A 27,830-nucleotide genomic window follows, 5' to 3' on the forward strand; every position below is an offset into this window, starting at 1 on the left:
CCTTCAGATAGTGACTTCAGATGCCTCTGTAGGAAGTTCCATGTCAGACGGAAACATCCAAAGTACCTTGGAAGCATGAATGGGTCCCTACCTGAGGGTCACGCTTACTGACAATAGCCTCCCACTGGGACTCCTTAGAGCAGCTGATTGGAGGCCATGGCTGCAGGGAGGACAAGGGCAATGATGGCAGGGGGACCCATAACCTTGGCTTTGGTTTTTATTTGGTGAGAGTAAGGCCAAGGCCTGTGACTCAGCACCTGAGGACGCAGTAGGCACTGTTAAGGCTCAATAGCACTAGTGTGTATCCGCACTATGGACACATGGGTGGCAGAGGCACGTGCCAGAGCCAAAATAAGGGGACGACAATGCCTTGGTCCTCGGTTGGGCCTCTCTGCCTGGCTCGAGCCCTTGGCCATCCCTACTGCATGCCTGTTTCTACACTGGTCCCCATTGCACCTGCAGCTTCTTTGCCTTCAGGCTGCTGGACACCAACTCTTGCTTCTCCACTCCCAGGATCTTCCCCTTGCCACTTTCCTTCACCTTTCCCTCAGCTGTCTCAGCGTCTCCCTGCCATTTCACTGACCCCTCCGGATGGCTGGTTCTCATGCAGGAGCAGGGGCCTGCTCTTTTGAGGGGTCTTGTCTTTGGCCTCCACATTCTCCAGCCTGAACCTTCCAATGCTGCACTGTGTGGAGGTTTTTGGTGTCTCCCCACTCCCCACAGGCAGAGCTCCCTTCCTCTCTGAAATCCCAATCCCCCCCCTTCATGCCACTGTGCTCACCTGCGAGGGATGGTGCCCTGAGCCTTCCCTTCAACCAGGTCTGAATGCAGATCCCAGGTCCACTCGAGCCTTCTCGCACGAGATGGTCAGTCCCCCTCTCCTGGCCGTTCTCCATCTGCTGCCTCCCCAGTTCTCTCCCCTCTCCTCCAAGCTGTGCTGAAGTACCCCACATTCTGGACCCCAAGCCTCCAGTTGTGGCCAAGCTGCCAGTGTGAGTCCCAGGGGGAGGACAAACTGCCTGTGTCGGGGTGGCCTCACTCCTCCTGCCAACATGCCCTGCTGCACTTGGCGCCTTCTTTCAACTGTGTGCTGGCTTTGCTTAAGCAGGCATCCCATGAACCTTCAACAACGTTTTCCCTCTCCTGGAACTGACATATATGCATTCATTGCCTGGGAATCCAATGTGCTGCCAACTCCAACCCCATAATTTACCTATCCTTACCTTCTCTCAGAGGTTATTTATTTTTTGAAAAGCTATCAGGGCAGTTCTGGATAATACCCTGCAGCTACTGGGCAGTCCACAAAACCTTTCACTTAGCTGCTCCTCACACCTCAGGGTGCTTGACTTTTTCTATGTCTCAGCCACAGTGGTCTCCTTAATGAGTCACTCGAAGGGTATCACTGTAGAGACAGACAATATCCTGGCCATGTGTTACACCACTCTTGACCCCATTTTCTAAACCTCTCATTACAGCCTGAGGCAATAAAGTGTAAGAATTGCCTTGGAGAGGGTTGGCTGTGGTTAAAGTGATGCCTACAGAAGCAACTCAAATTAGTACCATAGTACAGTTTGCCAAAGCCCCACTGGGTTTTGTGGCTGCTTGAACAAAGGAAACCCAGCATGTTGCTCTAACAAACACCCTGCGGTCCTTGCCTGGCATTCACCCGCCATCAGGAAGGGGAAGAGGTCCTGAGGCATCTCTCGCTGTGTCCTGCACCTCTATGAGTAAGATCCCTGTACTGCAGGCTTCTTTCAATGCCCCTCTTAAGCAGTTTCTTGCAAAGCACTGCTGCCAAGAAGTGATGTATGACAATGGCAATGCTAATGGGGGGTATAGGGTGAAAAATTGGTCCCTAGCAAATGAAGGCCAGAGAGTGACAGCAGCTGATGAAGAGATGACTGCCCTCACTTGCTAGACCCAGGGGACTATTTGGCAGTGTCCCTGGTGTGGAATCAAAAGGCCTGAGGTCATCTTCTCCTGCTCTGGATTTCATCCATGGAGTTGTGTCATGCTTGGACATAAAGAAAATATATTTCAACAAATATAAGGATTGGGACAGCCCCGCATGGCATGGGTACTCTGAGTCTGTGGTGTTTCCTGTTTATACCCCAGCTGGTGACTATGCATACACAGTGAGTCGTTGCCACCTGCTGGTGAGGCACAGTGGGAGAGGATCCTAGAGTAACTGTAGACAGACATGAGCTTGGGTTAAAGGCAAACTGAGAAGCAAATGCAAAAAGGTACTGAGGGGTGCATGCAATCCCCAGGATATTCATTCCTCACGTGGTTGAGGCAGGGGTTCTCTATTGTTAGTAGTAACCCTGGAGATCGGGGGTGCCACTGGGTTGCATGTTTGAAGCAGGAGGAACTCTGTGTATTGCTCATGTAACAGGAATTGACCAGATATTCAGCAGATAGTGAAATACTCAGAATTCCTTCTCAGAATAATTTATTGCTGCATTTGCTGGGCCCAAGTGATAAGAGTGTCCTGATTAGGAGTAGAGTCTGTAAAGAATAAGTTATTAATTATGAGTTATGAATAATACAAAATTGAAAATTAGTATTTATTAATTTTCAAAATTTATTTATTACTTTCTTTCAATATTTATTATGCAGATTTAGTGCACCATTGTGGAAAGTATCCCACTAAACTGGTCAGTTCTAACCCATTTTGAACCAAATTAGAAAAAACTTAGACTGCAATTCCACCACTTGTCCACCAGATGGCGATTCGACAAGTCAGGGCATACAAGTAAAGGAACCTTTCAGAGACTTTGCATCCATTTCCCTTCATGAGTTCTGGCTCTGGGCATAGCCGGGGAGGCTGTTTATAAAGCATGTTACATTGCAGGTGGGCTAAAGTGCAGGGATTGAAACCCAGTCAGAACTGCTGTGAAACACCTGAACACTGCAGAGATTCACAGCTTCACTTGGTGCTATGTTACTGCTGGCTGCCCAGGCTAAGGGACTCGCCTAAGGCTGTGGCTGCTGCCGAGGCTCCGAGGCTCGCAGGGGATTTGACGATGCTGTGGCTGGTCACTGCTGAAGCTCAGGGGCTTGCAGGGACCCAGTGCTGGCTCCCGGGGACGATCCCTTCTGGATGCGTGGAGGCTAACTTCTCTTGTGGCTGCAGGGGTGTGTGTGTGGGTGGTGTAGACCTCTGCCTAACAGGCAATTTCACCTGGACAGGCTCTCTCGAGTGGCTCCCTCAGTGCTGCAGTGCCACAGAGTGGGCAGGGTGCTGTGGGGGAACAGTTCCCTTCTGAGGCAGCTGGAGACTATGGTGGGGGTGGCACAGAGCAGCTTTTCCCCTGGCTCATCCCTTGAGTCCCTCGAAAAAAAATAAGAATCTGAGATGTCCTTGACACTGCTCCCACCAAGAGACTCTCAAGACTCTTCTGGGAACCTCAATTTGACCTTCCTGAACTGGGCACACAGCTCCATTGCTGTGCTGACTCAGCACTGTAATATGTTCTCATCAGCACTAATTGGTGTTCAAAATGGCAGGAGATGTTTTATCCTGCTGCAGTCCCCAGCTTCTGACAAATGCAGGTGAAAAGAGGCGATTTTTGGTCCAATCTGCTGGAAAGGCCCTTTCAGGGGATCACCATCAACCCAACAGACCCTGGGTGGATTCTACTTGCTCATCCCCCAGAGTGTGGGCTGCTGACTGGTGTGGCTGCAGCGATTGCTTGTTGAGATAGGAGCTGCGGGTGAAGCTCTTGCCACAGTCAGCACAAGTGAAAGGCTTCTCCCCAGTTATGCACCAACGACGGTGCTGGGTGAGCTTGGAGCTCTTTGCGAAGCACTTACCACAGTCAGCACATGTGAATGGCTTCTCACCAGTGTGCACACGACGGTGCTGGGTGAGATAGGAGCTGCTGGTGAAGCTCTTTCCACAGTCAGCACAGTGTGAACGGCTTTCTCTCCAGTGTGCACACGATGGTGCTGGGTTAGGGTTGAGCTCTGTGTGAAGCTCTTGCCGCACTCAGCACAGCTGTAGGGTTTGTCACCGCTGTGGATGAGTTGGTGCCGGATGAATAAAGTGCTTGTGGTGAAGCTCTTGCCACACTCAGCACAGGGGAACAGCTTCTCTCCAGTGTGGATGCGGCGGTTGCGTGGTGAGGGTGCAGCTGTATTTGAATCTCTTGCCACAGTCAGCACAGGTGAAAGGCTTCTCAGTGGTGTGCACATGACGATGTTTGGTGACAGAGAAGCTACAGGTGAGCTCTTGCTGCAGTGGGCACAGCTGTAGGGTTTGTCACCGTGTGGATGAGTTGGTGCCGGATGAATGAACTGCTCGTGGTGAAACTCTTGCCGCACTCAGCACAGGGGGAACAGCTTCTCTCCGGTGTGGATGCGACGGTGGATGGTGAGGCTATAGCTGTGTTTGAAACTCTGCCACAGTCCTTGCAGGTGAAGGATTTCTCACTCGTGTGGGTGAGGCAGTGCCGCATGAGCTTAGACCTCCACCTGAACCTCTTGCCACAGTCACCACAGATGAAGAGCCGAGGGCCAGGGTGGGGGTAATGATGCTTCATTAAGTCTGAGACAGCTGGGAAGCTCTGCCCACACTCAGAGCACTGATTCACCTGCTCAGCTGGCACAGAGGGGGCTGCTGTGCCTTCATCCTCATTCTCCTCCTCATCCTGGTCACCTTCATCCTCATCTTCCTCCTCCTCCTCATACAAATCATCATCACAGTCATCATTCTCCTCTCTATCCTCCGTCTTCTCATTCACTTCCTTAGGGCTACACTTTGCTCCTTCATCTTGTTCTCAAGGCAGTACTCCTCCCAGCTATTCTCTGGATCCTTCTGTAAGGCCATGCTCATGGGGAAGAGGTCAGAGTTGTGGGCCTAGGGAAGATGGAAGCACCTGAGCCCAGGACCTCAAACCTTCACCTTCCTGGCTCATGACAGGCCCTGACTCTAGATACATCCCAACACAACAACACTCAGCTGGGGCAAGGAAAAGAGAAGGGCTCTCAAACCCCCGTTCCTACCATGGTGAAAGGTCAGGCCTCCAATACCTGTGCTGAGACCTCAGGTTCCTGTGAGCAGTGCCCTGAGGCACTTTGGGACTTACAAGAGGTCTCGTCCAACTGTGCTCCAGCCTGGCAGCATTGGCAGGCTGGTTCCTGGCCCAAGCCCTCTCCTTTCATCTCTCCTGGCTCAGACAATGGAGACCAAACCACCTGCAATGTTCTCCCACCAACATCAAGATCCCAAACCCAAAAATCTCCTCCTGCCCACACAACTGACCCCCACCAACCTGGGGGAGCTCCCAGACTGCCACCACAGCTGAGGTCCTTCAGAGGCCTGTGACTGGGAAATGTGGTGGGTAGGAGGGAATGGAGGAGGTTGGGAGGTGACCCAGGCATCAGCCATGGGCTGGGGTCCTCCTCTTGCCCCACTCTGCCTTCTTTGCTTGCTGGGCTGGCTCCAAGGGGCAGATCTGCAAACTCTGCTCTTCCCCAGCACACAGCAGCAGGGCTGATGGACAGAGAAGAACACAGCCCCTACCACAGACAAGCAAAGGGCACAGAGGAGAGAAATGACCTGCAAGGGATGGCTCAGCATTGCCCAGGACAAGGCAGCAGAGCTGAGTCTTGCTAGGGGCAGCTCCCAAGCCAGGAGCAGAGGCAAAGTACACAGCCAGGGCTGCTGAAGATGGGAGGTCTGAACAAATGCAGACTCAGCCCCTTGCCCAGCACACAACCCCCAGCACACAGCTGCAGCCCAGCACCACAAGACAGCTGCCTCCACACAGCCTCTCCCAGTCCTTGCCTGCACCTTCCTCCCACTGCCTGACCAGGCCTCTGTTGCCTGCAGATGCATTTGCCAGGAGATCTTGCTCTGGACCCAGGTCTCCTCCCTGGCCCTGCCCCCACCACACCCACTCTGTGCTCATCTTTCCTCTGCACAAACCTCTGTGCTGCCCACTCCCCAAGAGATAATCAGAGCAGCCCTGAGCACACAGAAAAAGGGAAGTTCATGCTCTCTGGAGATGCAGCAAAGGGGGGAGGGACTTGGTCAGCTTCTTGCTAAACCTCTTCAGCCCTCACTGTGCTGCTGGAGGAGTCTCTGTCTCCTGGACAATCCTGACACCTCCAGCAGCATTCACACACAGGCAGCCCAAAGAGACTCAGTGCAAGCTTTTTGGCTTCCTTCTCCTCCCTGCCCATTTCTCTCACCTTTCTCTTTGCACTTCTCCTGCAGCTGCCACTCCACATCCCCAAGACAAAATGAGGTTTGCTAGGAGGGCACAGTGCCCAGGGGCTGTTGCTCATCTCCCAGCTGACACATGCAGAGCTGCAGCACAATTCACTCCTTTCAGCTCCTGAAATCCTGCCGCATTCTGCCATTTCCTTTGCCACCTGGGCCCTGCATCCTCTCCCCTTTTTGGGTGGACAAGGCCTAATTCCTGCCTGACTATTCCCAAGCCCTTCCCCCATTCCCAGTCCATCCATGGCCCTGTGGCCCTCACCTCCACTGCCACTGCAGCTGCAAGGCTGGAGTGCAAAATGTTGTGGCACAAGAATGGAAGGGGCCTGAGACTAAAGGCTGGCATGAGCTGGAGAGCTGAAAGAACAGCAACAAGCCAAGGGGGAGTATCAGATGAGGGGTGGGGAGGGACCCTGCAGCCACCTCATGCAGCAACTGATGAAGGGGGAGAGAGAGGGAGTGAGACCTCAGGTGACTCCTGCCCTGGGCTATGGCTGGTGTTGTGGCTAGGACCCCTGAGTGCCTGCTTGGGCTATGCTGGATGGCAGGAGGTGGCAGGAGACTGTCCTGAGCCAGGCAGCATTTGGGCCTTTCAGCTTCTGGGCTCAGCTGCTGCCAGCACCATTGCAGGTAGGAGCCAGGCAGAGCCACACAGCTGCTCAACTAACCCCTCCCACCCCCTGCAGCCTTCATCCTCCATCTCTCCAGACATTGCTCCAGCTTCACTCACTTGGCTGCCCTCTGAGAGTCCCCAGGTCTGATTTACACACCCAGCATGGCCCAACAAAAACCCCTGGATGAGAGCATGGAAGACAATACCCTGGAGAACAAGTTGGAGGAGTTGAAGAGGAGAAGCTGGAGAAGTGGCCCAGGTGAACCTCAGGAGGTTCAACAACAGCAAGTGCAGAGTCCTGCACCTGGCCTGGAAGAAGCCTCACAATCAGTACAGGCTGGGGAAGGAGGGGATAGAAAGCAGCTCTGCAGAAAAGGACTTGGGGGTGCTGGTGGAGGAGAAGCTTGCCAGGAGCAGGCAGTGTGAGCTTGCAGCACACAAGGCCAAGGGCAGCCTGGGCTGCACCAAAAGCAGTGTGGGCAGCAGAGCCAGACAGCTGAATCTGCCACTTTCCTCTGCTCTAGGGACACCTCACCTGCAGTACTGCAGCCAGCTCTGGAGCCCTCAACACAGGAAGGACATGGACCTGATGGAGAGGGTCCAGAGGAGGCCATGAAAAGGATCAGGGGCTTGGAGCAGCTCTGCTATGAGGCCAGGCTGAGGGAGCTTGGGGGTGTTCAGCATAGAGAAGGCTCTGGGGACACCTAATGTCAGCCTGCAAGTACCTGAAGGGGGCTACAAGAAGGCTGCAGAGGGACTTTTTGCAAAGCCTGCAGGGACAGGACCAAGGACAATGGCTTCAGACTAGAGCAGAGCAGATTTGGATTGGATGTGAGGAACAAGTTCTGCACCATGAGGCAACAGCTTGCCCAGGGAGGGAGGTGAGGTTCCCATCCCTGGAGATATTCAGGCTGAGGCTGGACAGTGGCTCTGGGCAACCTGATCTAGGGGAGGATGTCCCTGCTGACTGCAGAGGGGCTTGCACTGGATCACCTTTGCAGGGTCCCTTCCAGCCCAAACTGCTCTACCAATCATGATTCTAAGTGCAGTGTCCAGGGAGAAGAAGAGGAGGAAAAAGATGAGGGAGAGAAGGAGAATGAAGAGGACAAGGAAAAGGAGGAGGAGAAGAAGAAGAATGCTTAACATGGTTTTAAAATGTCTAAAAACCAAAATCACCAAAAATCCCTTCCAAACTCCTCCAAAACTCTGCCAAATTGATTGAAAGCTCTTCAAGCTCTGAAGAGTTCATTCTGCAGAGAGCTGAGGCAGTTTCTAGGCTTTAGTGATGTGTTGGACACCTCTCCAGAAATGCTCAAGAAGGTCTCCAAGTGCCCTCAAAACCATCAGCACAGCTCTGGCAGCACAGAATGCCAGGCTGGGAGGGACCCCAAGGCTCAGCTGCTCCAACCTTTCCAGCTGATAGTGCACTTGACAGCCCCCATGCTCAGACCCAGCAACTAAGGTCAGAACCACTTCCTAAGCTCAGTCCCAGCTCTGCAGCTCAGACCCAAGCTCACAACCAGCTCCCAAGTTCAGAACCATCTCCCAAGCGCAGACCCAGCACCCAAGCTCAGGACAAGCTCCCCACACTCAAGAAACAGCAACTAAGCTCAGACCAAATCCCAAGTTCGGAGCCAGCTCCCATGCTCAGAGCCAGCAACTAAGGTCAGAACCATTCCCCAAGCTCAGAGCCAGGCCCCAAACCTCAGAAGCACTTCCAATCTCAGAACCTCTCCCAAGCTCGCATCCTGCTCCCAAGCACAAAACCAGCTACCACCTGTTTTCTTTAGCCCTAACCAGCAAGGGTTCAAAACAATACTGCCATGGGCCCTGATGCTCAGAATCCCTCCAGAGCCCCCAGACCTGGGTCCCTTGGGGGCTCTGGGGATATCCTTTCCTCCCACCTGGGTCTTAGAGACCATTTTTGGTTCCTTTGAAACAGTTTTAGGGTGCCAGGGGAGTAACTGAAGGGTCCCAGGCAGGCATTTTGGGGTCCCAGTCTGCTGCTTAGATTCCTCGGGGCTGTTTTAGGGTCCTGGGTTCTGACTTTGGTGTCTTAGGGGAACATTCTGAGCTCCAGGAGGCATTTCGGGTTGTGCCCTTGCTCCTCCTGCTTGTGGCAGGGGCTAGCCTGGGCTACCCAGGGGGCACAGGAGTCTGGGGAGGCTGTTTGGGGGGTTCAGGGCTTGAACTCCCCCCACACCCCTCCCGGGACCTGCAGCTGGCTGCGCTGGGCTAGAAGGAAAAGTCATCAAAGGCTCTTGGAGCCTCCCTGGGGCCTGCTTGCTGCCCTCCATGCAGCACCCAAGGCCTGGCTGGAGGCACCCAGCACAGCCACAGCAGCCTCAGCAGCACCGCAGGAGGCTGTGGGAGGCCACAGCAGCCAGGTCCCACCCACCCCCCAAACACTACAGACCCCCACAGACCCTACCCTGCCCCACAGGATCCCAAGCCTGGCCCCAAGATCCCCCTCAGCCCAGGCACAGCTTTCCTCCAAGACTCCCAAAGGATCCAGATTACAACCCTCAGCCCCAAGGGATCCCAAGCCCAACCCCACACCCCCCCCACAACCCTACCCCTGCCCCCCCTGCCCCAAGGACCAGGCCTGCAAGACCCCACAGATGCCCTCCCCACAGCCTCCCCAGCCCAACCCCCACAGCTCCTCCTTCTACCCCTACACAGCCTTCCCCCCAGCCCCACCCACCCAACCCCACAAACCCTCCAACAACCCAACGGACCCCCCTGCACCCCAACCACCCTCCCGACACCACAACTCCACACACGCCCCCAGCAGCCCCACACAGCCCTCCCTAATCCTCAGCCCAGCACAAAAGCCTCAGGCCCCAGGGATCACAACCCCAAGCCCAGGCTGCCTCCCTCCGCCCCAGGGGTCCCCACCCCACCTGGCACACAAAGGGGACGCCAGAGCAGGAGCCCAAGGCACAGCTCGGAGCACAGGAAGCTGCCGACCGACACCGCCACAGCCACATAACCCCCCCACAGACACCCTCAGGCTGCCCACAGCCCCACAAAGTTCTCCAGACCCGCACGGAGCCCTCCAGGACCCGCACGGAGCCACTCTCATCACCCCAGAACTCCCCACTCCAAGCCTCACGACCCCTCCCCACACAACAGCCACACAGAGGCTCCTCCAGCACCACCAACTCCTACCACCACAAACTCTCCACCAACCCTGCGGACCACGCTAGACCCCACGGACCCTCCCGGCCCCCCCCAAACCGCGCAGACCTCCCCCCGGAACCCCACAGGACCCCTCCCTACCTCCAACATCACAACCCTCACTCCCCGGGGATTCCGATCCCCACCTCACGATCCCCTCCTCAGCCCCCACACATTCCCTCACCCCACCTGCAGCCGGCACAAAGGGGACGCAGAGCAGGAGGACGACCAAGAGCTCAGCGCACAGGAAGCTGCCGACCGCCGGCCCCGGCAGCTCCTGCCGACCACACAGCGTTGGGAAGGAGATCCCGGACCGGACCTTCCGCCAGCTGCGGTCTGGGAGAGCAGAGAGCGCTGGGATGAAGGTACCGAACACTCTACTTGCTGCGGCCACGTGTGACTAGGAGCGGAAGCAGGGGGCGGGCTGCAAAACGAAGTCCCGCCCACGTCTGCTCAAACACAGCCAATCAGAGGCGTCGGCAGTGCGGCAGCTCCTCCCCTGGGCGCTGCAGAGGCACAGCGAGGAGCTGCCACTGCCGGCCGCGGCCGCCATTGTTCCTGTCCCGTGGGGGTCTGGGCGGGCCCCGGGGCATGCTGAGAGCCGGGGAGCCTTTAGCTGCTGGCCCCGGGGCTGCGCGGGCCAGGACAAGCTCAGGCTTTAGGCTTTCCTTCCTTTTGTTGGAGTTTTTCCCTGCTTCCCAACAGGTCGCCACTGCCTGCTTTGGAACACCTTGGCTTTGCCTCCAGACCTAGCAGCAGCCTCTGGCGGGCTGCAATCTGTTGGCTTGGGGCCGCGCACAGCTTGGTTTGGTCACAGGTTGGGTTTGAGCTTCTTCGCTTAGGCTGAGAGCTGAACACAGAGCAGAAGGAAAGTTCTGCTTGCAGGCATGAGAGAGGGGACTTGGGGGCAGAGGAGGAAGTTGGAGGAGGGCTTTGGAGGAGCCCAGAGCACTTGTGCAGGGCCAGAGGACACAAATACTGCACTGAACCAGACCCTGTGGATACCGAACAGGGAGGAGGAAGAATTGCAGTAGCCAGGAGAGGCTTTGTGAAAGCTCCTGGAGAAGTAAGTGTGAGAGCTTTTGATCAGGGCTATGGACTCTGAGAAGGATCTCCTCCCACCTAGCCCAGTGCAGAATGCATGGGAATGCTGCTGCTCAAGCACAGTGGTAGCTAAGAGCTTTTGGATTCTCCCATCACCTCCTTGCCCTTTTCCTGGGCCATGAGCCAGCCCAGGGTCAGTCAGTCATGGAGTGGGACAGACAGACCCAGAGCACTGAGAGGTCTCCTTGGTGAGCTTGGCCCTCACTTTCCCAACCTTGCACTGCTCTCCCTAAGGCTTGGGAGTGTGTCAGCTCCTGCCAGCCCCCAGTGCAGCTGGAGCTGTCTCCTGCCAGCCCTGTGCCTCTGTGCCACTTGTGAGATGGAAGCAATTTCTCTGATCTTCCATACACTGTCACCTCTCCAGGACACAGTGACCATCTCTAAAGTCATCTTTCCAGACCCACACTGTCCAGCCAAAGGCCATTTCCATCATTCTCCACTTTCCTCCTCTCCTCATTCTCTGTTCCTCCGGATTCCTCTCACCTGTGCTGCTGCTTTGAGCTTCAGGGAGCAAAAGCTGAGCTGGCTTTCAACAGCCTCCTTGTCTCCTGAGCCACCTCTGCCATTGTGTTTCTCTCCACCTGTTGTATCTACCTGCCTGAAACATTGCTACTCAGCTTATCCCTGGTAGAGAAGCAACCTGCTGAGAGACAGCTTGTGCTGAGCAGATGGTTCCAGAGGGCTTGGATTGCTGAGGGAACTTTCTCAGGCTTGGCTTTGCTTTGCTTCCCAACAGCAACAATTCTTCTGTGGCTGTGTGCAGCCAGTTGTGGAAGGAGAGCAGGGGGGAGATGGTGCCATGGAGCTGTGAGCTGCAGCTGCAGAGAGCAGGGGAGAAGTCTGATGCAAGGAGCAGTGCTGTAAGCCCCAGGTGGGCAATGAGAGGCATGGGGAGGTAGGGAGGGTGAGGAGCAAAGTTGTGCATAGAGTGTCAGGCCTCCAGGGACAGCTTCTGCTCCCAGTGCAGACCTGCTGAGGAGACAGCCTGGATCAGTATCACCTGGGGGATGCTGCTGTCACCTCTCCTCTGTCTCAGACATAATAAAATGTTTTCCCTTTGCCATGCAAACTGAGCTGTGTTAGCTGCAGTTTGACATCCTGAAGAGAACTGCAGAAAGAGAAAAACTCCTGAGTTCATTGCATGAACCTCAGGAACTGCCAGGAGACTGAAGAAACCTCTCAAGAAGTCAGAAACAAAACTCCAAGTACCTTGAAGCATTGATTGTTCTCACTGAGGCTGAAACCTCCCCAGGGACTCGTTGGAGTAGCTCAGTGGAGGCCACAACTGCAGGGAGCCAGAGGCAAAGTGCAGGGCAGCAAACCCTGGGCTTGGTTTGTGGAGCAGAAAGGCCAAGGCCTGAGCACAGCCCCTGGGCAGGCAGATCCTGTCCCTCAGGTGTGGGCCAAGGCTCTGCAGGTGCCGTGGGCTGTGCTCTGTGTGATGCTGAGGGAAGGACAAGGGGATGGCAGCCCCCAGCCTGCCTGGAGCTGTGCCAGGAGGCGATGAAGCACAGAATCACAGAATTAAGCAGGTTGGAAAAGACCTCAGAGACCCTCAAGTCCAACCTATCCCCCAACACCATCTCATCAACTAATCCATGGCACTGAGTGCCTCATCCAGTCTCTTTTTAAACACTTCCAGGGATGGTGACTCCACCACCTGCCTGGGCAGCACATCCCAATGGCCAATCTCTCTTGCTGTGAAGAATTTCTTCCTAAGATCCAGCCCAAATCTCTCCTGCTGCAGCTTGAGACTGTGTCCTCTATTTCTGTCACTGGTTGCCTGGGAGAAGAGTCCAACCCCACCTGGCTACAACCTCCCTTCAGGTAGTTGTACTCAGCAATGAGGTCTCCCCTGAGCCTCGTCTTCTCCAGGCTAAACCCCCCCAGCTCCCTCAGCCTCTCCTCACAGGGCTGTACTCCAGACCCCTCCCCAGCTTTGTTGCCCTTCTCTGGACACGTTCCAGCATCTCAACATCTTTCTTGAATTGAGGAGCTCAGAACTGGACACAGTGCTCACGGTGTGGCTTAACCAGTGCTGAGTACAGGACAGGATGACTTCCCTGTTCCTGCTGGCCACAGTATTCCTGATGCAGGCCAGGATGCCATTGGCCTTCTTGGCCACCTGGGCACACTGCTGGCTCCTGTTCAGCTGCTGTCAACCAGTCCCCTCAGGTCCCTTTCCACCTGGCTGCTCTCCAGCCACTCTGTCCCCAGCCTGTAGCACTGCATGGGGTTGTTGTGGCCAATGTGTAGAGCCTGGCACTCAGTTCAATCTCATGCCCTTGGACTCTGCCCATCTGTCCAGCCTGGCAAGGTCCCTCTGCAGAGCCTCCTACCCTCTAACAGATCAGCTCCTGATCCCAGCTTGGTGTCATCTGCAAACTTACTGTGATGGACTCAGTCCCCTCATCCAGATCATCAATAAAGATATTGACCAGGATGGGGCCCAACACTGATCCCTGGGGCTCCCCCAGTGCCTTAGGCCCAGGTCTCCTCACAGGCCTTGGTGGCAGATGGTTGCCATAGCCACGGGGCAAAGCCTTTGGTTCTCTTGATGACTGCCAGCCTTGCCAGTGCCCTTTGCCATCTCCAGCACAGGTTGTCCTACTCTGTCCCACAGCTGCTGCTGTCTCCCTGCAGGCTCCAAACTCCATCTGCTGTCTTCACGTTGCACTGCATGGCCACGCCCCATCCCTGCCACTCTCGACCCCCATTGGTCTCTCATTAGCATAGCTCCTCCCCTCCACTCCCCCTCCCCTTCACTCCTCCCCAGAGCCAAAATGCGTTCCCCCCCCCCCCCTCCACTGCTCTCGCAACAGGTGACAGAGAAATGACTCCAGCTGCTGGCTGCGCCCTGGGTGGAGCACTCTGCTTCTGCCTGGCTTAAGGAAAAGGGGAACTGAAGGCAGAAAACCAGGCAGGGGGCAAGGAAAGGGAAGGAGACTTTGGCTCCAGTTCTTCAGCAAGCCCCAAATCCACCTTTTTTCACCATAGAATTTCTTTATCTCAGCTCAGGAGGGTTTGAAGTATCTCCAGGAGGCTTTGAGGGATCTAAAGGAGGGTTTGAGGAGGTCTAGAGAGGGTTTGAGGGACCTTAGGCAGGGTTTGAATGACCTAAGGAGGGTTCAAGGCAGATAAGGAGGCTTTGAAGTATGCTAGGATGATGTGAGCGAGCTAAAGGAGAGTTTGAGGGTCCTCAGAGGGGTCTAAGAGAGCTTGAATGAGTAAAGAAGGGAAGGAAGGGAAGACAGAGAACAGAAAGTTCTGTCGTTAACCAGCAAAGATCCCCGTGGGGGGTGCACCGTTCCCGGAGGCACTGCAATACCAGGATGATGCGCGGAGGGAACAAGCTCCGGATCCAACTCCCACGGCCAAAATTCCGTTTAATATAAAGTCCTCTGATCGAGGACGTATCAGATATTAAACTGATAAGAACAGATACTACACTTGATCTTAGCCAAAAGGCCGAAAAGCGATCGCGACTGACGACGCCCACACACACCATGCCCCGCGGGGCTGCCCGAGGCCACGGTCACGGCCGTGGCGCCCGCAGCCGCCTCCGGGCTCCGCTTCCAGCCCGTCCCGCACGGTCCCGGTTGGTCTCGCGGCCACCGAGCTCCATTCAATCCCCGCCGGAGTGCCCCCGGGCACGGTGTCCCAGCATGTTTCACGTCCCTCATGACCATGACCCGGACCCTGCTCTGCATTCGCCCCGACCTTGTCCTGCCTCCCGGCCAATGGCATCGCACGCCCTGCCCCCATTCCTGCAAGCCCCGCCCGTCCCCCATCTCACCCTCCCTGATTGCAGGGCTCAGCGAGGCCTCCTGGCGTCCTCCTCAGCCCCCCCCGCCCCGCCGCAGCTCACGAGCCGGCAGCTGCCGCTCGCCCGCCAGCACCTCCGGCACTTCTCCCGCGCTCCGCAACTGCTGCCGCTCCCCACGGGGCAGGAACAATGGCGGCCGCGGCCAGCAGTGGCAGCTCCTCGCTGTGCCTCGGCAGTGCCCAGGGGGAGGAGCTGCCGCGCTGCCGGCCCCTCTGATTGGCTCTGTCTGCCCAGGCGTGGGCGGGACTTCCTATTCCGCACCCAGCCCTGCTTCCGCTCACAGTCACACGTGGCCGCCGGAGATCGGAATCCCCCAGCCGCGGCAGAGGTTGCTTTGGGGTTTCCATTCCAGCACATTCTGCTCGTCTAGGCCGCCAGGAACCTGCTGGGGCTGGCGGTCGGCAGCTTCCTGTGCGCTGAGCTCTTGGTCGTCCTCCTGCTCTACGTCCCCTTTGTGCCGGCTGCAGGTGGGGTGAGGGAATGTGTGGGACTGAGGGAGGGGTCCTAAGGCGGAGATCGGAATCCCCGGGGGGTGAGGGTTACATCGTGGGTTGGGGATCAGGGAATGGTCTGGGAGGCTGCGGGGGGCTTCTGTGCGGTCGGGAGGGTCGGTTGGGTTGGGGAAGGGTTTGTGGGGTAGGGGTCGGTAGGGCTACGGGGAACCTGTGCAGGGATCAAGGAGAAACCGGTGGGGTTTGGGTTGGGCGCTGATGGGGATATGCGAGGGGGTGTGTGGCGTACGGGGGAGGTGTGTAGGGTCGGTGGGTGGTGTCTGCTCTTGTAGGAGGGGTCTGAGGAGTTCTATGGGAGAGTGTGTGGCTGAGGGTGGTCTGTGGGGTGAGGGAGGGGTCCGTGGTAGTATCGTGGGGGTGGGGGAGGTACCTCTGGGGTTCTGGTGTGGTCTGGATGGTTCTGGGTACCATCCTTGGGGCTGGGTGTGGTCTGTGGGGCCGAGCAGGGGTCGATATGTTTGGGTCTTCGTTGTGCTGCTGTGCTGCTGAATTCCCGTGCTGGGGCAGCCTCAGGCCCCCTTTGGCTGCTGCTGTGTTGCAGCCGGAGGCCATTGGTGCCCCTGCAGGGGCTGGCCCTGGCCCTGTGTCCCTGGCCCTGTGTCCTTCTGCTGACTGCTGCCCTGGCAGCAGAGCTGAGCTGGCAGCGGCGCTCTGGGGGCTGCTGTGGCAAGGAGAGGTCGGGGGCAGCGTGGGGGCTGGATTGCAGCAGAGGCTCCTATGGGGGGCTGTGGGGGCGCCCTGGGGGTTTGGAGGCTTTGTGCTGGTAGGTGCCGGGCGGCTGCTGTGCTAAAGGGCAGCGTCTGGGCTGAGGGCCAGGCCCAGGGGGGGAGCCCAGGCCAGGCTGTGCCCTGGGTGCCGTGGGGGTAGCAGCCGTGGGTGCTGTGCTGAGCCTGAGCTTAGGAGCACCTGGGGCTGGTGGCAGCTGTGGCAGCTGTGGGGTGGTTTGGCTGTGCTGGGGGTGGTGGCATCAGAGGTCTCTGTGTCCCCCACCCCCTTCCTGTGGGGGTTTGCTGTGCCCAGCACTGTGTTGCCAGCACTACCTCAAGTGACCCAAGCCCCATTTCATGGTTTTGGGGGCCCTCTATTTGCAGGATGCCCCTAAGCCCCCTGCCCCTGTGCTGCTCCACAGGAGTTCCAGATTCCTGCCCAGGGTGTTTTGTTTTGGGGTCCTCTGACTTTTGAGGAGGACCCCCTGGTTTTGGGGGACTCCCATCCCACCATGTGGGGGCAGTAGAGCTCTAGGAACCTTTAGGAATGGAAGTTAAAAATGGACCCCAAAATAATTCTCTGGAACCATAAAATATTCCACTGGACTCCAAAATGGCCTTGACGAATCCCAGAATGTGTCCTGGAGCTCAAAATCTGCCCCCAGGATGCCACAGCGGAGCCCAGGACCTTAGAGGGTCCCCAAGAAACCCAAACTAGCAGCCAGGGACCCCAAAACACTTTCTCAGGACTCTTTAGTGTTCCTCCTGGCATCACCAAATTGCTCCCAGGGAGCCCCAAATGGTTCCCCTGGATCCCCAAGTGCCCCCAGGGCTTGTGCGGTGGTTTCTTGGTTGTTTTACGGTGGGGGTGGCCGTGGGGGGTGGCAGCTCTGCTCCCAGCTGTCCCTACAGCCTGTTTTCAGGCTGCATTTGCCCAGAGCTGCTCCTTTGGCATCCTGCCCAGGGTGGGCACCCCCCAGCCCTCTGCCAGGAGTCCTGGGGGGTCTGCTGTGGGTGTTGGGGTCAGCCCCCAGCTGCTGGAAGGGGCAGGAGCTCCTTGCCGGGGTCCTTTAGCTGCTGGGTCCCGGGGCTGCTAGGGGCATGTGGGCAGCTCTGATTGGCTGTTGCTGCGTAATTGTGGGCGGGACTTCCTTTCCGGACCAAGCTCCGCTTTCGCTCTGCCCACACATGGCCGCCGCAGCCCCAGGGCCGGCCCTGGAGCTCCATCCCAGCGCTTTCTGCTCGTCAGGTGCCTGCCGGGGCTGGTGGTCGGCAGCTTCCTGTGCGCTGAGCTCTTGGTTGTCCTCCTGCTCTGGGTCGCCTTTATGCCGGCTGCAGGTGGGGTGAGGGAAGGTGTGGGGCTGAGGGTTGCATCGTGGGGTGGTGTCGTGGAGAGGGTGAATAGGGATGGAGGATGGTGATTATGAACTATGAATTATGAAAATATGAGTTATGAAATTATTGTTTATTATTATTAATATTCAATTAATTACTTTATATATTGATTCGGGTGCACGGTTGTAATAATATAGACCATAACTGATTTAGTATTTACAATTATACCCAATTATAATATTTACAGTTAATTTCTAATTGAGGGAACGAAAGGGTGCAGTTCTGCCGCTTGTCCACTGGATGGAGACTCGACAAGGTGCTTGCGGCGACTAGCTATGTAAGAGATATAACGTTATCACGAGGCAGGTTAAGCTGGAAATATCACACGGCTGTGCGCGGGCGCTTTGAATAAAACGTTACTAAATGTTATACACATGAAAGATACATGCAGCGAGACAAATTGCCGGATCACACAGGCTCGCTGGGTATCTGCTTCTGCCCGAGGTTGGCCCCGTTCGGGCGGCGCTTTCTTTCTCCCTCCCGGCTCTGTGGGGGGGGGCAAGGTTGGCTTCCTCCTCCCGCGGTCTGCGGGAAGGGCAGTTCTCTTCTTTGTCCTCCCGCGGTCTGTGGGGAGGGACTGCCTCCCTGGCCGGAGGACGGCTCAGGAGGGCCAGGTCTTTTCGGTGCTCGGCCCCTCTTTGGGGGCTTCCCATAGGCAGGTCTCTGGTGGGGGGTGCGGTGACGCGATGCTTACCCCCCTCGGCTCGGCTCGGCTCGAGGTGAGCTGACTGCCGCTTCTCTGGGCGACTGCTTCCATTTAAATTATAATGGTACAGTCATTGCCTTGACTTCAATGGAGAGGCTAATCTTTTGCTCTCTCTTCTCCCTCGGGGAAAATCCCGGGTGTTTCTCCCTGATACGGGCTGCGGAGTGGCCACAGGGGGCGGCTCCTTTCACTCCCGGGGTCTGCGGGGGCCACGCAAGATGCGTTTCTGCTTATTTGGCTGCTTAATTAGCTTGCAGCGTTTCTGGACAGCCAGGCTTGGGCTAGTCCTTCCCCCTTTGGGTTACAGCTTACCCTCTTTGGGGGCTTCCCTCAGTCCTTTTCGACTGGGTCTACGTCGCTTCTGGCAACGGGGTCATCCTTTGCGGGTCCTCGATGCACACTCCGTGGGCTGGCTTCCATGTTCGCAGAGGCTTCCAAGTACGCTTGCGTGAAAGGCTTCTAGCTTACACAATCGTGAGTTGCATGATGGGTGAAAGCAAAAGGAGAGAGCAACGTGGCACCAAAATGGAGCGATACTTACAGACACTCGAGGCTGGAAACTAGCCAATGGGCACACTTGCCAACAACCTGCTTCCACCTATAGGAAGGTGAAGCTAGAATTATGCCCTTAGATGGACAGAGCATAGGCATCCCATTCAGATGGGTGCCTGCTTCTGGTTTGCCCCTTAGGAGACAGGCAGGCGCCTGAGCCTTTTGTCTTCCCTTCCTGAAAGGAGGGTGGAAGGGGGACTTCCCAGAACATGTTGGGACAAGTCAGCTGGTATCAGGGGGCATAATTCTGGGCATGTGATGCCTTCACGACAGGGTGATCAGGGAATGGTCTGTGGGTCTGTGGGGGGGGTCTGTGCGGTTGGGGGTCGGGAGGGTCGGTTGGGTTGGGTAAGAGTTTGTGGGGTAGGGCTGGTGTGGCTGCAGGTAGTCGCTGCGGGGATCTAGGGGGAACCAGTGGGGTTTGTGCTGGGGGCTGATGGGGATGTGTGAGGGGGTATGTGAGGTTGGGCAGAGGTGTGCAGGGCCTGTGGGGGGCGCCTGTGCTGTTGTGGGAGGGGTCTGTGCAGCTGTGGGGCCACGAGTGGGGTTGGGGAGGGATCGGTGTGTTTGGGAGTTCCTTGTGCTGCTGTGCTGCCGAATCCCCCTGCTAGGGGCAGCTGCAGGCCCCCTTTGGCTGCTGCTGTGTTGCAGCTGGAGCCCATTGGTGCCCCTGCAGGGGCTGGCCCTGGCCCTGACCTCTCTGCTGACTGCTGCTCTGGCAGCAGAGCTGAGCTGGCAGCAGTGCTCTGGGCTGAAGGGCCAGGCCCAGGGGAGCAGGTTTGGAGTGGAGCTTGGGAGGAAATTGTTTGGAGTGGGGGTAGTGAGAGACTGGAGCAGGTTGTACAGGGAGGTGCTGGCTGCCCCCTCCCTGGAGGTGTTGAGGGCCAGGTTGGATGAGGGCTTGAGCAGTCTGGTGTGGTGGCAGGTGTCCCTGGCCATGGCAGGGGGGTTGGAGCTGGCTGATCTTTGGGGTCCCTTCCAGCCCAAAGCATTCTCTGAATCTTGAATTTGGGCACTTAGCAGAACTCCAATGACTGAAACTTGAAAGAAGCAAAGTTGTGAAACTGACTCTGAGCTTGGGATCTGTTTTTTGAGCTTGGTTGCTTGGTTTGGAGCTTGGGAGGTGGTTCTGAGGTCATTTGCTGGTGTCTGAACTTGGGGAGTGGTTTTGAATTTGGACACTGGCTCTGAGCTTGGAAACTACTTTTGAGCTTGGGAAGGGGTTCTGAGCTTATTTGCTGGTTCTTGAACTTGGGCACTGGCTCTGGGCTTGGGAGCTGGGTCTGAGCTTGGTCCCTGCCTTGAATTTAAAATGTGAGAGTTTAGCCAATTGGAAACTGAAGCTGAGCTGCTTTTCACTGCAGTGCTCAGGGATGCTTGGGATGCTCAGGAGGCAGAAGTCAAAGAGCTGCTGCAAGAGTTGAGCTGAACTGGAAGACTGCAGTGCAGAGGCAAAAGCTCTTCCCTGCCAGTCAGCCCTTGGAATCCTCTGCCAAGGGCAGTGGTGGATTCCCCTGCACTGCATGGTTTGAAGGCTGAGCTTGGCAGGGGGCTGGGCCAGCTCATTTCAAGTGCACTGTCAGCTGGAAAGGTTGGAGCAGCTGAGCCTTGGGGTCCCTCCCAGCCTGGCATTCTGTGCTGCCAGAGCTGTGCTGATGGTTTTGAGGGCACTTGGAGACCTTCTTGAGCATTTCTGGGGAGTGTCCAACACATCACTAAGCCTAGAAACTGCCTCAGCTCTCTGCAGAATGAACTCTTCAGAGCTTGAAGAGCTTTCAATCAATTTGGCAGAGTTTTGGAGGAGTTTGGAAGGGATTTTGGTGATTTTGGTTTTTAGACATTTTAAAACCTTGTTAAGCATTCTTCTTCTTCTCCTCCTCCTTTTCCTTGTCCTCTTCATTCTCCTTCTCTCCCTCATCTTTTTCCTCCTCTTCTTCTCCCTGGACGCTGCACTTAGAATCATGGATTGGTAGAGCAGTTTGGGCTGGAAGGGACCTGCAAAGGTGATCCAGTGCAAGCCCCTCTGCAGTCAGCAGGGACATCCTCCCCTAGATCAGGTTGCCCAGAGCACTGTCCAGCCTCAGCCTGAATATCTCCAGGGATGGGACCTCACCTCCCTCCCTGGGCAAGCTGTTGCCTCATGGTGCAGAACTTGTTCCTCACATCCAATCCAAATCTGCTCTGCTCTAGTCTGAAGCCATTGTCCTTGGTCCTGTCCCTGCAGGCTTTGCAAAAAGTCCCTCTGCAGCCTTCTTGTAGCCCCCTTCAGGTACTGGCAGGCTGCTGTTAGGTGTCCCCAGAGTCTTCTCTTCTGCAGGCTGATCACCCCCAGCTCCCTCAGCCTGGCCTCATAGCAGAGCTGCTCCAAGCCCCTGATCGTTTTCATGGCCTCTTCTGTAGCCTCTCCATCAGGTCCATGTCCTTCCTGTGTTGAGGGCTCCAGAGCTGGCTGCAGTACTGCAGGTGAGGTGTCCCTAGAGCAGAGGAAAGTGGCAGATTCAGCTGTCTGGCTCTGCTACCCACACTGCTTTTGGTGCAGCCCAGGCTGCCATTGACCTTCTGTGCTGCAAGCTCACACTGCCTGCTCCTGGCCAGCTTCTCCTCCACCAGCACCCCCAAGTCCTTTTCTGCAGAGCTGCTTTCTCTCACCACCTCCCCCAGCCTGTACTGATTGTGAGGCTTCTTCCAGGCCAGGTGCAGGACTCTGCACTTGCTGTTGTTGAACCTCCTGAGGTTCACCTTGGCCACCTCTGCAGCTTGTCCTCTTGAGCTCCTCCAACTTGTTCTCCAATGTGTTCTCCTCCATGCTCTCATCCAGGGGTTGGGCCATGCTGAGTGTGTAGATCAGACCTGGGGACTCTCAGAGGGCAGCCAAGTGAGTGCAGCTGAAGCAATGTCTGGAGAGATGGAGAGTGAAGGCTGCAGGGGGTGGGAGGGGTTAGTTGAGCAGCTGTGTGGCTCTGCCTGGCTCCTACCTGCAATGGTGCTGGCAGCAGCTGAGCCCAGAAGCTGAAAGGCCCAAATGCTGCCTGGCTCAGGACAGTCCCCTGCCACCTCCTGCCATCCAGCACAGCCCAAGCAGGCACTCAGAGGTCCTAGCCACAACCCCAGCCATAGCCCAGGGCAGGAGTCACCTGAGGTCTCACTCCCTCTCTGTCCCCCTTCATCAGTTGCTTCATGAGGTGGCTGCAGGGTCCCTCCCCACCCCTCATCTGTAACCCCCCTTGGCTTGTTGCTGTTCTTTCATCAGTCCAGCTCATGCCAGCCTTTAGTCTCAGGCCCCTTCCATTCCTGTGCTCCTGGTTCCAGTCCAGTTCAGTTCCTTAGATGCTTCCTCAGCCACAACATTTTGCACTCCAGCCTTGCAGCTGCAGTGGCAGTGGAGGTGAGGGCCACAGGGCCATGGGACAGCAAATGCAACAGGGCTATGTATGGTCTGGGAATGGGGGAAGGGCCTGGGAATGGTCAGGCAGGAATTAGGCCTTGTCCATCCAAAAAGGGGAGAGGATGCAGGGCCCAGGTGGCAAATGTGTGTACAGGAAAGGGCAGAATGTGTCACCATTTCAGGAGTTGAATGGAGTGAATTCTCCTTCAGCTCTGCATGTGTCAGCTGGGAGATGAGCAACAGCCCCTGGGCACTGTGCCCTCCCAGCAAACCTCATTTTCTCTTGGGGACGTGGAGTGGCAGCTCCAGGAAAAGTACAGACAGAAATGTGATAGAAAGGGCAGGGAGAGAAGGAAGCCAAAAGCTTTGCACTGAGTCTCTTTGGGCTGCCTGTGTGTGAATGGTGCTGGAGGTGTGAGGTTTGTCCAGGAGACAGAGACTCCTCCAGCAGCACAGTGAGGGCTGAAGAGGTTTAGCAAGAAGCTGACCAAGTCCCTCCCCCCTTTGCTGCATCTCCAGAGAGCATGAACCTCCTTTTTTCTTTGTGCTCAGGGCTGCTCTGATCTTGTCTTGGTGAGTAGGCAGGAGAGAGGTTTGTGCAGGGCAGAGATGAGCACAGAGTGGGTGTGGTGGGGGCAGGGCTATGGAGGAGACCTGAGTCCAGAACAACATCTCCTGGCAAATGCATCTGCAGGCAGTGGGAGGAAGGTGCAGGCAAGGGCTGGGAGAGGCTGTATGGAGGCAGCTGTCTGTTGCCTTTCTCACAGCAACGGTGACCTGGTTCAGGCACAGCACGACGACTAATCCCAGGTCGCTTGGGTCATTAGCCCACTAACACCAATGTGGTGGATGGCAAATGGCATTTATTGGTATGCAACACCGCATTATATAGCTTAGGTTTACAACGTAGCTTCCGTCTGCTTGCATCAAAGGCTATTGGCTATCTGGAGAGGTGGAGAGGTGTCTTATCTTTCCGTACAGTGCGACATCTTCCGACCACCAGGCCCTAACTACCCACGCCAGGCCCTACTGCCCACAGCTGTCTTGTGGTGCTGGGCTGCAGCTGTGTGCTGGGGAAGAGCAGAGTTTGCAGATCTGCCCCTTGGAGCCAGCCCAGCAAGCAAAGAAGGCAGAGTGGGGCAAGAGGAGGACCCCAGCCCATTGCTGATGCCTGTGGCACCTCCCAACCTCCTCCTGCCCACCACATTTCCCCAATCACAGGCCTCTGGAGGACATGAGCTGTGGTGGGTGTCTGGGAGCTCCGCAGGTTGGTGTGGGTCAGTTTTGTGGCAGGAGGTGATGTTTGGGTTTGGGATGTGGAGTGTGGGTGGGAGAAGGTTGGAGGTGGTTTGGTCTCCATTGTCTGAGCCAGGAGAGATGAAAGGAGAGGGCCTGGGCCAGGAACCGCCCTGCCAATGCTGCCAGGCTGGAGCACAGTGGGATGAGACCTCTTGTAAGTCCCAAAGTGCCTCAGGGAACTGCTCACAGGAACCTGAGGTCTCAGCACAGGTATTGGAGGTCTGACCTTTCACCATGGCAGGAACTGGGGGTTTGAGAGCCCTTCTCTTTTCCTTGCCCCAGGTGAGTGTTATGTGTTGGGATGTATCTAGAGTCAAGGCCTGTCATGAGCCAGGCAGGTCAAGGTTTGAGGTCCTGGGCTCAGGTGCTTCCATCTTCCCTAGGCCACAGCAGTGACCTCTTCCCCCATCAGCATGGCCTTACAGAAGGATCCGGAGAATAGCTGGGAGAACTACCCTGAGAACAAGGTGAAGGAGCAGAAGTGTAGGCCAAAGGAAGAGGATGAGAAGATGGAAGATGCAGAGGAGAATGATGAGTATGATGATGATGATTTGTATGAGGAGGAGGAGGAAGATGAGGATGAAGTTGAGCAGGATGAGGAAGAGAATGAGGATGAAGGCACAGCAGGCCCCTGTGTGCCAGCTGAGCAGCTGAATCAGTGCCCTGAGTGTGGGCAGAGCTTCCCAGCTGGCTCCGAGCTGATGAAGCATCACTGCCCCCACCGTGATCTGCGGCCCTTAGTCTGTGGTGACTGTGGCAAAAGGTTCAAGAAGAACAGTGACCTCATGCGGCACTGCCTCAGCCACACCAGTGAGAAATCCTTTACTTGCAAAGCCTGTGGCAAGAGCTTCAAACACGGCCACAACCTCACCATCCACCGCCGCATCCACACCGGGGAGAAGCTCTTCCCCTGTGCTGAGTGCGGCAAGAGCTTCACCACAAGCAGTTCATTCATCCGGCACCAGCTCATCCACAGCAGTGAGAGACCCTACAGCTGTGCCCACTGCAGCAAGAGCTTCACACAGAGGTCCAACCTCACCAGGCACTGTCGTGTGCACACTGGTGAGAAGCCTTTCACCTGTGCTGACTGCGGCAAGAGCTTCACTTGTAACTCTGATCTCACCCAGCACCATTGTGTGCACACTGGTGAGAAGTCTTTCACCTGTGCTGACTGTGGCAAGAGATTCAAACACAGCTCCAAGCTGACCATCCACCGCCGCATCCACACAGGAGAGAAGCTGTTCCCCTGTGCTGAGTGCGGCAAGAGCTTCACCACGAGCACTTCATTCATCCAGCACCAACTCATCCACAGTGGTGACAAACCCTACAGCTGTGCCCACTGCGGCAAGAGCTTCACACAGAGGTCCAACCTCACCAGGCACTGTCGTGTGCACACTAGAGAGAAGCATTTCACCTGTGCTGACTGTGGCAAGAGCTTCACCAGCAAGTCCTATCTTACCAAACATTGCCGCAGACACACCAGTGAGCAGCCCACAGTTCAGGGGAAGCACAAATAGATCCAGCCAGGGTCTGTTTGGTTAATGGTGATCCCCTGAAAGGGCCTTTCCTGCAGATTGATCCAAAATCACCTCTTTTTCGCCTGCATTTGGCAGAGGCTGGGGACTGCACCAGGATCAAGAACCTCCTGCCCTTTTGAACACCAATCAGTGCTGATGAGAACAATTACAGTGCTGACTCAGCACAGGAATGGAGCTGTGTGCCCAGTTCAGGGAGGTTAAAATGAGGTTCTCATAAGAGTCTTGAGAGTGTCTTGGTGGGAGCTGTCCCAGGGACATCTGAGAGGGTATTTTTCGAGGGACTCAAGGGATGTTAGGTGTTTCAGGGTCTGGAGGTTTCTAGGATTGGTTTTCAGAATCTTTGGAGGGCATAGAGGGGATCTCAGGAAGCTTCAGTAAGCTTTCCACTAATGGGCTCTGCTGCTTTCCAGCAGGCCTGGTGCTTCCACAAGCCTTCTACCTAGCTCAGCAGTGTTCCTGATGGATTCCTGCTGACCTGGGACTTCCCTCAGCCTTTCCACCCACCCAGAAGTGGGAAGAGATTTCTTTGAGTGTTGAGGAGATTTTAGGAGCTTGAAGAGTGTAAAGAGTTAAATGATTGCAAGAAAGGATGCTGTGCTTCTGCACAGTGCCCAGAAATACTGCCTCAGGATGTCTGTCTTACACTTGGCTCTGAACTTAGCTCTGCAGCTCTAAGCAGTATGCCTGGCAGAACCGTGAGCTCTTGCTACGCAAGCTGGAGCTGGCTGAGCTACTGCCCAAGTTGTGCGTTCCAGATGCTGCCTTGGAAGCTGAAAGCGAGTGTGCAAATGTCATGGTCTTCAGGTGGAGAAACCTCCCCCCACAAGTAACTGGCACAGGTGCAGTTTGGAGCTATACAAGGTGCAGAGAAGCCCAGAAGGGCACTTAGGCAAGGAAGTGGCAAGCAGCTAAGGAAGTGCAAGTGCATGTTGGGCTGGGAACCTCTTGCTGTGAAAGCAACTTGGGTGTGTGGAGCTCCCCCAGTGTGTGAAGCCTTTAGGACTGGTGAGGCAGTGCTGGATACCAGGTGGTGATGATCCCTTGCTTTAGAATTCCCTGCTTCTCCTCCTTTCCTAGGTTGCAGCTGCTGTTGTGCACACAAGGGCAGCTGCTAGGCTGTGTGTAGAGCCTCTGATTCTCTGCTGACCAACTACAAGCTGCAAAGCTTGGCTCCTATGTGAGCCAAGAACAATATCTTGCAATGAGACAGATGTGCTGGCACCTTTGATTGGAGCATGCTATAGTTTATACACAGGGCTGGATTCTGCTGGTGCCATGAATGAATGAGAGAGGTAAGAAAGTCTATCAAAATGAGGTACTGTGGGCAAGAGATATTTGTTTATGGAATTCTTCTCCTGTTAGCTTCTTCTTGTGTGAAGGGCTTCTGGGCCTTGTGATGTTAAGGATACTCTAAGTCTCTGTCATGTTGGGCATTCTGCAGGAGTGTAGTTAAGGACTTGTGAGAGGACTCTTGAGATTCTTCCTCCTCTGCACTTGTGACATCTTGTTGTACCCTCAGGGAGCTGGTACATTTGTCACAGCAGATGGACAGCAGAGGTGAACAGCCACAGGAATCCTTTTCAAATAGCACAGGGCTCTCTGCTAGCATGGGGCAAAAACGCTTCCTGCTGACATTTTGCAGTGTGGGTTTCTACCCATGGCTCTCAGCACCTGGTTTGTCTGGACAAAGTGGGGAAGGAACTGCAGCAAAAAGGGGATGATGTGGCTGAAGAAATGATCCTTCCTTGGCATGAGATTTCCACCTCCCTTCCTGCTCTTAAGCTCACTCCATCTCTCCTGTGCCTTTCAAAAGGGCACAGGAATTGAGGCTTTCTCAGGAGAAGCAGGATATGACAAAACAACTGCAGCCAAGTGCCTGAAGCTTCCAGAAGATTTCCCTCTGTGGGGAAGATTGATGGGTTGAGGAGTGCTTAGCAGGCCAAATGGCAGCTAAAGCAGCCCAGGTGGCAGCTGTAAAGAATTGCAGGGCTTGGCTCCTCCTGCTGCCCTGCTTCTGCTTTCCTTTGCACAGCTCTGCTTGAAAGGAACTGGAGTCTGTTTTTCCAGGTGCCAGGAAGCTGGTGGCAAGGAGGCTGTGGAACCAAGAGCAGTATTGCTGCCATGCAGACCTCACTTCTAATGCTTGCAGACCTGTGCCTTTGTGAAGACGACGGATTGCAAAGATCGCAAGAAGGTTGCTGTGTCCAGCATCAGCTGTTCACAGCCCAGCCCCCCCCCATTCCACACCTCCTCTCTCCCCCTAACTTGCACTTTTCACAGTATGCAGGAGCAGGTTTGGGGTTTGAAGAGACTGAGTGCTGAATTTGTTTTCAAGTTCCCAAAGCTCTGCTACTGTTTTGTAGGGGCAGCCCCTGGTATGGAGAATGACTTTGGAGTTGGTTTTGGATTGTAGGAGATGTTAAAACTTTGCCTTTTCAATGCTGGTAATAAATGATCCAATTGGATACTTTCTGAAAAATCCTAAGGGTAACGTTGCAGTGGAAGGGAGGTGACATGCAAGGGAAGAACACTGTAATGGTAATAATAGCAATAGCAATAAGGAATATTAATAGCAATAGGTAAGGAAGAGTAGGAAGAATAAATAATGAATAATTATGTTAAGTATTAAGTAGTTAAAGTATGTTAGGTAATAAGTAAGGATAATAAAAGGTGATAAGTAGGAAGGAATTGTAATAATATCTGAGAAGTAATAGGAAATAAGTAATTGAATAATCTAGGAGAGAATGGAATAATATGGGATCAAGTGATTGGAAGTATCAATAA

General features: G+C 55.4%; 1 protein-coding gene and 1 non-coding gene across 2 annotated transcripts in view; both read right to left on the bottom strand.

Moving 5' to 3' along the window:
- Window positions 1-27,830, bottom strand: part of LOC128980263 (zinc finger protein 91-like) — a 150,316-nt gene that overhangs the window by 45,972 nt on the left and 76,514 nt on the right. The window contains 8 exon segments of the mRNA XM_054398721.1: window positions 672-702; window positions 3,693-3,916; window positions 3,919-4,120; window positions 4,122-4,215; window positions 4,218-4,271; window positions 4,274-4,337; window positions 4,339-4,385; window positions 4,388-4,586. Coding sequence (XP_054254696.1) covers window positions 672-702; window positions 3,693-3,916; window positions 3,919-4,120; window positions 4,122-4,215; window positions 4,218-4,271; window positions 4,274-4,337; window positions 4,339-4,385; window positions 4,388-4,586 — 915 coding nt within the window.
- Window positions 14,421-14,606, bottom strand: LOC128980264 (U2 spliceosomal RNA). The gene has a single exon (XR_008489474.1). It is a non-coding gene; the product is annotated as a U2 spliceosomal RNA (small nuclear RNA).

The sequence above is a fragment of the Indicator indicator genome, unplaced genomic scaffold (assembly GCF_027791375.1).
Source record: "Indicator indicator isolate 239-I01 unplaced genomic scaffold, UM_Iind_1.1 iindUn_scaffold_88, whole genome shotgun sequence".
Taxonomy (NCBI): domain Eukaryota; kingdom Metazoa; phylum Chordata; class Aves; order Piciformes; family Indicatoridae; genus Indicator; species Indicator indicator.